At 41.2% G+C, this 9975-nt stretch overlaps 1 protein-coding gene across 1 annotated transcript; it reads left to right on the forward strand.

The window, feature by feature from the left end:
- The first annotated feature begins 2319 nt into the window (after positions 1 to 2319).
- LOC135198653 (uncharacterized) lies at positions 2320 to 9834 on the forward strand. Its single transcript, XM_064226443.1, has 7 exons — positions 2320 to 2656; positions 4522 to 4583; positions 5176 to 5285; positions 6032 to 6175; positions 6600 to 6704; positions 6887 to 7055; positions 9515 to 9834. Exons 1-7 carry the CDS (start codon positions 2583 to 2585, stop codon positions 9634 to 9636), a joined length of 786 nt encoding a protein of 261 aa, XP_064082513.1. The 5' UTR covers positions 2320 to 2582; the 3' UTR covers positions 9637 to 9834.
- Positions 9835 to 9975: the final 141 nt, after the last annotated feature.

The following is a 9975-nucleotide window of genomic DNA, read 5'->3' on the forward strand; positions in this document are numbered from 1 at the left end:
ACTTAATATAAATAACAAAATGAAGCTTTAGGTAGATCCGATGGTATGGCGGTTAGTGTGTGTGTCGTGGTACGCCACTTAGATCTAGCGGGTTCGTGTCTCCAGCCAGGGCGATGAAAAAAAAGGGAGAGATGGTACTACAGGAGCAAGGGAAGGTGTGTGTTAGTAATGTAGAGTTATGTAAGGCAGCTTCTCAGCGCAGTAATGGGATGGTTTCTCTCTCTCTCTCTCTCTCTCTCTCTCTCTCTCTCTCTCTCTCTCTCTCTCTCTCAGATTCAACACACGCGCGCACACAAAAGGTTTCTGAGAAATCTCTAGTAACAATTAGACAATGCAACTCTCTCTCTCTCTCTCTCTCTAACGCTGGCTGGTAGTCGAACAGTGGCTCGAAATCCTGCAGGTTATATGAAACGTAAAAGTACTAAAAAAAGAGAATAAAAAAACTCTGAGAGCCTACATGAACTAGAATAGACTTGGTACCACAGGTTCAATAAATAAATACTTTAGTCAATAGACGTAAAAAAAAGGCATTAAAATGCAAGGATAATTGTGTCAGGGTAGTGATAGTACTACATTGCATCCTGAAGTTCCAACTGCCCGGTATCCTGAGTAGGGAGGAGGCTGTTTCACAGTCCATAGGTGTGAGGAATTAGTCTGTAGTACCTTGTGCTAGATATTGGACATTGTTCTAAGAAGTTCACAATAATAAAAAATGTTGCGAGTTCGTGTATAATTTAAAAACCCTCTACGAAGCTTTCGAACCCTTTCCTGTGGGTTCATCTCCCGGAAAGGTTCGAAAGCTTTGTAGAGGGGTTTTAAATTATACACGAACTCGCAACCTTTTTTTCTTTATTATTGTGGACCTCTTAGAACATTATATATACTCTCGCGATAAAGAGTTTTTCTCAAATATTGAACATTCGTATCACTGATTGAGATGATTGGAGACGAAACCATCCTTATCCTACTCTGCTATCAACAGTTTATTTGTGATACCGAATCTTCATTTTACTGCGGATTTTTTCATGCGCTAAATTCAGGTCTTTTCGCTCATTTTGTGTCTTCAGTTTAGAAACTCAGAACGATATTGTCAAGGTGTTTGTTTATATACTTCTCTTTCTGACATGGGATAAGCAAGATATTATGGCAGCGTTGTTGCCACATCTACTACGTCACATCCCAACTTAGGTCAACGGTTCATGAATCAAATCTGGGAAGAGCGGCACCGCCGAGAACGTATAGTAGTACTACATGCTCGTAGTCACTCTTGCTGGACTGTAGGTACTATATAGCACATCCTTATGCTTTCTTTTGATCGTGTAATAGCTGCTTAATTGTGGTACTCGCAATTTTTAACCTCGCTAAAAGATTTTTGGTGGAACTTTCGCTCGTTATATCTATAGCTTCACCTACACCGATGGGCTATATGGTACTACTAAACATGGCGGAAGCTCCTCGGGACGCCGCGTGTTCAGTACTAGCCCCTTAATTGGGGATCAAAGTATTATATATACATACACCCTATTGTATATTGTGTGGTAGACGAATTAGTCTTAGTACTAGTACCTCGGAGTAGGTGACGTGTAGATGAGCAGAAGTAGCACCAGATTTTGTTTTCCCCTTTGTGACTGATATTGCAAAAGTGCATTTAAGGATCGGTGTATAATAACGGTCTGACTGTACTACATCTGTATGTTTATTTATATCGCTGTAAGAACCATTCACTTGTATATACATAACCTTATTATGAAGATGAATATGAGAAAAAACGGTGCTACTTTAGTAGGCGGTCCACCTGCGTATTTCTACACAGTTTCGCCGTGTTTAGTACTAGCCCGTTGAGGGGGGTGGGGTCAAATGTCCCTAAAGAGCACCAAGGGTTGTTGTTGTTTGAGATTAAGCTGGCCTTATGCCAGCCTCGGAGATAAAATGTGGTAAAATGCACTTTGGGACATTTGAACCCCGACGGGCTATAACCGCCTACTAAAGTAGCACCCAAAAAACCAGACTCGGTGAAATACAACAGAATAGTTTTACTTTTCCATAGTTTTGCTGTTCTCATTCTTTTCCTTTTGCTTCCATTGGCACGACAACACACACACACACACACACACAGAGCAGATTTTAACACCAGTCTTCACGCTATCACAGTTCTAGACAGATACATAGTCACGTAGCCTTTGTAGGATGTATGATCATCAAGAGTATCCAATCTGGGAAAGTTATTATTTTTTTTCTCTTCATGTACAGCAGTGTGATACAGATCACCGCCACGTATTAACGGAAGAGACATCTGTTGCAGCTGCCTCAACTTGACTTACACAACGGCAGCCTATGAACCAAGTCCAGTACTGGTGGCACCACCTTTGCTTTCGCTCCCCGTAACCGTCCACTCACTCACTGCGCTGCTCTCGTTTCTTTTTCCCCGTTAGTTGTTGCCCCTCCGCCCGTGTTTTCCACCAGTCCTCGCCCTCGAGGGAGCAGAAGTAGAAGAAAGAACAGCAGTCTCCTCAACTCGCAAGTCTCGTCAGTCGTCAGCCAGCATTCGTCAGCGCTTTTCGAAGGAGGAAAATCGTCAGGAGATGTCGCGGTCGGCTGTCTTGAAGTCAGGGATAGGCGCATTGGCGTTGGTGGGCGTGGTGACCTTTGTGTTTTAGTAAGTTTGCGCCCGTGGTATATCTCTTGTGACTGTCTTCCTTTACGAGAGAGAGAGAGAGAGAGAGAGAGAGAGAGAGAGAGAGAGAGCACAAAAGTGTGTGCTTATTCAATACGTACTTGTAAAATAAACTGACAATTTTTGAAAACGGTAATTCTCAGTTTCAGTTATAGGACGAAAAAGAATTATTATAATAGTGTCACTATATTAATTTGTAGGATATTTATATAATGATGCTGTTTTGGTCAATCAAAAGAAACATTAATACACAAAAGAAGAAACAGATGTCTTTGTTAAGAGCAAATTTTGTTACGATATGTGGCTATTAAGATAAAAAAAAAAAACAATCACAAAAAAAGAATAGATAAAATTTTCACAAACGAGTACTGCATTAATCACTGTTTTTGAGTAGCCAGTATAAATTTGTAAATAATAGTACAGTTATTATGGTGTCCAAAAAAAAAAGCCTAGTGTTCATACATATATAGATTAAGCCAGCTTAGTACTGGCCACGGGCTCTTGCTTCTTAGCAGACCGTAATAAGCCTATACTCTGTTTTTTTCCATCTGTCCATCCGCCTGTGGTGTTTTCGCATGGTAACACTGCGTCCCAGGCTTTCCCGGGCTTTAAATAGTTACGCTATGTGTACGTTTTAGGTAAATAAAAGGATATCTGGGTGTACATTTGCAGCTGAAAAGTGTTTTAATAATTTACTGAATGCGAATTACACCGTTAATATTCGAAATAGGGTATTATTACCATGCGCAAACACCACAGGCGGATGGACAGATGGAAAAAAACAAGAGTATAGTGTTCAGTAACATGCATATATGTATAATTATGAAAACTTGTTACTGTGCAATGTTCTGTTTGTAAAAGTGGGAGTCCTGGTAAGAGGAAGGATTAGTGCCATTGTAAAAATTGTGTCCATCTGTGAAATAGCTATGAATCTGCACTGATGTACAGGGTGTCCATAAATTCCCAGAACCGTTACAAGTATTTATTGCTCAGAATGGTACTGGGACTTTATGGACACCCTGTATATTTCTAATAGCAGATTTAAACAAATAAAACCAGGTTATTTGAGGCCATGGTTAATCAAAGCAATAGTGGCGCTTTGGGTATTCATTTGGATAATGCAGTTTCCTTTTAGTATTTTTGTTGCTTATTAAGAATTGTCTTGTAGTTTTTGGCCTTCGAACCGTAATAATCTGTAAATTTACCTTAGAACTCCATACTACGACGGTAAGGGGTGGGGGCGGTAGGGGGGAGACCCGTTGGGAATGCGGGGTTTTGTGGGTGGGGGGCAGACTACGGGGAGAATGATTTGCCCCAGATCGGGTTTTGACTCACGATTGATTATTGATAGAATGAAGTCCTATTTCAGGTCGTTTCCTTCTTATTGCTGGATTAGATTAAAACTTTGCCTTCATAACGGACGCAGTTATTGTTGAAACAAATAGAAATAGAAAAAAAAATCTCATACTTTGATTACAATGTAAAGAAAAAAGAATTTTGCTCTTTTCTTGTATTAATGAATGACAATTTGGTGTTTAACTTGTTTATTTTTTATATATTTTTTAATTACTATATCGTCATGTATCGTATCATACGCCTTATGAACAAGTTTTGAAGTTTTGTTTCAAAAAAACAACTTCAATGCAAACTTCCATATCTTCTTGTATTAATGAATGACAATTTGGTGTTTAACCTTTTTTTTGTCTTTTATACATTACCATATTGTCATGTATCGCCTTATGAACAAGTTTTGAAGTTTTGCTTAAAAAACCATAAACTTCCATAAACTTGACAGTTTCAATAAACATTACAAAGTTTTGTCATTAATTTTGTCTACAAACTTTCAGCCAGCGACCTCTTCAAATAACAGTGCTCAGCCCTTCAACTGAAGTCAACAAGGGATCCAGTGGTGAGTAGAATTCTTCTACCGTAGGAGCCTGTGATGATTCCAATTCAGCCTCGCAACTAAACAACTTGACTCTTTGAGCGCCTCAGGGACGTGGTCGGTTTGGTCTTGGCCTGCCACCTCTGTGGCTGCGAGTTCAATTCTCGGGCATTCTATTGAGGGGTTAATGTGTATTTCTGGTGATAGAAGTTCACTCTCGACGTAGTCCGGAATTCACGTAAAGCCGTTGGTCCCGTTGCTGAATAACCACTGGTTCCATGCAACGTAAAAACACCGTACAAACAAACTGACATTTTGCCTCATTAAGCCTAGAGACTCCTCATTTTCCAACGTTTGAATGTCAATACTGTACAAAGTTTTTTTGTTCTTGTTTTTCTATGTGATTGTTGATATTGAATAGTTCACAACTTAACATTAGAACCTAAAGAAGATTTGGAAGGGGAAGTAGTCCAGTACCTACAAGTCAGGACTGGGCCAGGTCTTGTAACCTGCCTCATTAGTTGTAAAAACCACCTTCCTGCCCAGATCAGAGGCTCGAGGAAAGGTGGCCATCGGTTTCTTCTGTTGTTTTGATTTCGTCTTCTGCTCCTTTCAGATTCCAAACGAGAGAATTCCCATGTGAAACTTTGCCCAATGCCTGCTTATGTCAGCCCCGAAGCATTCCTGGCTTACGAAAAACAAAAGCAATACGAATGTAAGAAACTGGTAAGTCAGGGAGAGGTAAAAATCGGTCTCATGTTAAGTGGAAATGAAATGATCAACCCTTTGCTAAGTGACTGTCTTACTAGCAGGGGATGATGAGTCCAGAGAAAAACACAAGGCCACTGTTATTTCAACTTCACATTCCATCTTATTGTCGCCAGATAGTAACTTTATATAAGCCCTTTTTGTATTCAGGAATGTCAAAGAACAATTCTTTTCAGTAGTTCAAACCTTACTTCCATCTTACTTCTAGCTCTTCAGGCCGAATAGTATCACTGTACTTACTGTAAATGTTTCACCAGAAATAGCTTTACGCCTCAGTGGCGTGATCGGTATGGTCTTGGCCTGCCACCTCGGTGGCCGCAAGTTCGAGTCTCGGGCATTCCATTGAGGTGTGAGAGATGTGTATTTCTGGTGATAGAAGTTCACTCTTGACGTGGTTCGGAAGTCATGTATAGTCGTTGGTCCCGTTGCTGAATAACCACTGGTTCCATTCAACATAAAAACACCATAAAAACGAACAAACAAACATATACAAGTGACTTGGAAATAATGACGGATGGAGTACATCTTAATAAATGCAAATCTGCCGTGAATGAGGCCTAGCCTTCCATCCTTACCCTATTGCATATTCTCTGAGGCAACCCAGACTCGTACACAATTTTATCATATCAGAATGGCAATGGTTTGCGTCTCGTTTGTTGTTAATGTGAATGATCATTAATGCCTTTCTTTATTTGACTTTTCAGGAATACTTTGGAGTTGGTGACGGTAGCAAAGGTGTATGTAAGGACCCAGTCTTCAGTCTTAACAAAAATAATTGCAAAGTTCTCTCCTTCGGCATCAGTCAGGACTGGACGTTTGATGACGCCTTTGGAGTCTTTGGCTGCAAGGTAGGTGTGGGACAGGAGTTAGTCTGACGGAAAAAAGCGCCACTTTCTTGGTGCATCCTATTTCAAACTAGTCACCTTTCATATGGTAACATGTTACACCGAAGAGGCAAAACTTAATGACACTCTCAGGATTCTAGCGCCTCATAGGTGTGATCGGTATGGTCTTGGCCTGCCACCGAGGAGGCCCTGAGTTCGATTCTCCGGCATTCCACTGAGGGATTAAAGATGTGTATTTCTGGTGATAGAAGTTCACTCTCGACGTGGTCCCGAAGTCACGTAAAGCCGTTGGTCACGTTGCTGAATAACCGCTGGTTCCATGCAACGTAAAAACACCATACAAACAAACAAACAAATAAAACTTTCAAGATTCGTTCAGGAGTACGTACTATGTGTCAAGGGCCTTCTTCCTTTTGTCTTTGAACAGGTGTACAGTTTCGACCCAACAATTGGGAAAGAAGACCACCAACATGCACCAAATGTTCAGTTCTTCAACCTGGGCATTAGCAACAAGGCGGAAACTGCAAGAAAGGTAAAATATTGAGTGATGCAAGAAAATCTCGAGTAAATTTTGAGTTGTCTAAGAAAACAAATAGTAATTGATGTCTGTACAAGGCCACCGCTGGAGTTGTTAATGCACCCAAAAATCTCCTACATCATCTTTAGTGGTTTCCTTTAAAGTGACTCTAACCTGCTCCTCTGTTTCCTACCCAGCTCGACACATATGAAAACATTCTGAAGAGACTCGGCCTATTGGACTCCGTGATCGACTACCTCAAAATGGATGTTGAACTTGCCGAGCTGAGCTTCTTTGATGATATTTTCAACAACACGCCACACCTATTGACGAACATCAAGCAGATTGGCATGGAAACGCATTATGGTATGAAAATTTATATTTTTTGTTTCACTGCAGATTTTCCTATGAATGAAAGCTATGTTGGCGATGGAAATGCTCTTACTGATTGGCATTTTAATCATGAAAAGGTTATTAATATAATGTGGGGTGTAATATTCTTCATGGAAGACTGCTTTGTCCTATATCGAGTATCCTACGGCACTAGCTGGAACGGCCACTGAATCTTGGTAAACAAGGTGGTTGAAGTGGTCGAGATTGGTGGAGTGAGAGGTGGGTTGCCCATGCTCTCATCAGCATGCCAGTTCATACTTCCCCTGGCCATGGCAGGGATCAGATGTCTCTTTGGTGTTCCTCATGTATGCTGTAGTTCTTTGGATGAATAACTTTTATAACCTTGTTCTTTGTACCTGTTGCTTTGCCTTGTGCATTGTGAACTTGTTTTTGGTTAGTTTTACAGCCTCTTATGGCCCTGTGAAGATTCTAGACAGCCTCGTAACTGTTTCATGTGCACTTCTTCGGTAGACCAACAACATACTGTTTGTATTTCCTGTAGAGGATGCTGTCGTGCCATTCCTTGTGATTAGTGTCTATCGTGTGGCAAGAAGAGGAGGAAGTCTAGAAACAGTTTGCCTGGTTTTTTGGAGGGTATCTCTCCAAGAGAAGTGATGCCAAGTCCTTTTAGAACCTTCTTGCTTCTGGCGACAGTCACTCAACCCCAATCTCTGACTTCTCCCCATCTGGAAGTGACAAGTCACTCGTGTACTAACCTGCTGATCCCTCACCTGATGATGGAAGCCAAGGACTGATCATACTTTGGTAGTCTGTTGCTGGCTGCTTTCTTAGACTCCTAAGCTGGGAAGAACACTGATCAACAAATCACCATGTCTATCTCTGCTGCGGCAGAAACCCTCCTCCCTCTTCAGCCACTGGATTATGGCGCCAAGTACAGTTCAGTGTCTAAGGTAACTCCATTTGTATAGGAAGCAGATGTTGATGTCTATTCCCTTGCCTCAGCCAGTGGCTAGGTTACAGGTATACGAGATGAATAAGTCAGCGAAGAGGAAGAGATGTTATCATTGTTCTTTTTTCCTCTTCTTCCTCATCCTTGTTGTCTTCCATTTCATGAACTGTCTTCCTCCTCCTTCTCGGAATCTTCCTCATGATAGGAAGAAGAAGAAATCCAAGGCCCGTAGGAAGTGGTTCAGGAGGACTTCCTACCTATCGCTCCTGTTCTTCTCTGCAGAGCAGGCACTTCCCCACTTTGCCCTAGAATTTTTGACTAAGTCTCTAATCCGTTTGAATCATGATGAGAGGTATAATTAGACTGCCTTTACTTCATTAAGGTTTCTCAAGCCCCTTGACACCACCTTTAGACCTGTGGTGGCTGCTTACAGGGTCCTGTCTGGGCTTCCATATCTCATCTGAGTACTATACAGATTTGGCATGTCCTTGTCTTGGTGAGAATGAGGAATGAAGGGTTACTCATTCCTTCCTTTCCCATTTCCCCCTTCCTGGGTGTATCTGGGCTGATGTACACACTAGAACCGTATGACATTAAGATGAATGCATTACTAGCACCTATTCCACTAGGTTAGACTGGGTCGCCCTCTGTCTCGCCTTTAACAAGGAGAGGAGGAGAGACAATTAACCAGAAAAATGCTTTCTGCAACTTGGCAACTTTTGCGGAGCAGACTCGGTTCTCCAACTATTTTGTTTAAATGATCCCTACCCATCTGGTCTTTGACTTAAGAGTGGTAGGAGATTGTTCTAATCTCTCATTCCTAGCTGGGATCTCATCTTCTCTAACCTGGAGATAATCCCCCTCCCAAGGGTAAGTCTCCATAATTGAAGCAGTTTGTATTTTTCCTCTGTATACAAATGAGAGCCTTTTATGTATGTTTCGCCAACCGCAACCTCTCAGCCTTGTCCCTGTAGCCACATGGAATGGAATGTATGAGGAGAGCTTGGGCAATCCTCCTTTCTCACCAAATCTCCACCTTTATAATAACCTTGTTTGCCAAGATTCAGTGACCTTTCCAGCTCATGGTGTAGGATACTAAATGGTACTGCAAATGAAAGGCTTTGGTCGGTATATCTAGGAAAACTACAAATTGCTTGAAAAATTTGTTTTCTATGAATACTGGACAGTTCCTTTTGTCTCAGTCTTTGTCCGTCATTCAATTTATGAGGTTCCTGAAGAAACAGTGAAACACTAAAACCTGTCGGTAGTTTTGGAATTCAGTAGGATGCGAGGAGAAAATAAATATGTAAACATTAGCAGAAATCTCTCCTTAAAGAGAAACATCACTCTGGGTCAGCGATGGTGCAAAGGGTGTGTGAGAAACATGCCAGATTAGGGAGTTTTTAAAACAAAGTGAGAGTGTTTCGGTAAACAGGACTTTGGAAGACATTCTTCTTAATTGAAGATTATAACAGGACTTTCACTGCTGACTAAACGAACAATATAAACCCTTTCATTCTAGGTGGGAAAGGCTTAAAAGAACGCTTCTGGGACTATTACCATCGCCTTGCTTGTTACGGCTTCAAGGTCATGGACGCTCGGCAATACAGTGGACGCACTGAGATAGTCTGGGGACGTCCTTAGTCTGGAGCCCAACACGCAGTAGGAGGAGCAAAATCGTTTTGATCTGTACAAGAAGAAAGGCAAGCACTTTGAAGGCACTTGCGATGTCAGGAGAGCTGACTGTACTATATATACTATATATAACAGTAGAAAGTCTATTAAGTTCCATGCACAAACTTTGTTTAAATTTTATAATGATATAAGTAAATACGTGTTGTTTCCTGTGTATCTTCTAAAAGTCCTTTCTTAGGTATTCACTGCTATGTTACGCATCTCCTTCTTTGTTTATTGTAATTCTGTCAGGACCAGAGGCCAGTATACTGTAATTATGTGGAAGAAGCCTTCATCGGATACAATTTA

This window comes from Macrobrachium nipponense, chromosome 22 (assembly GCF_015104395.2).
Source record: "Macrobrachium nipponense isolate FS-2020 chromosome 22, ASM1510439v2, whole genome shotgun sequence".
Taxonomy (NCBI): Eukaryota; Metazoa; Arthropoda; class Malacostraca; order Decapoda; family Palaemonidae; genus Macrobrachium; species Macrobrachium nipponense.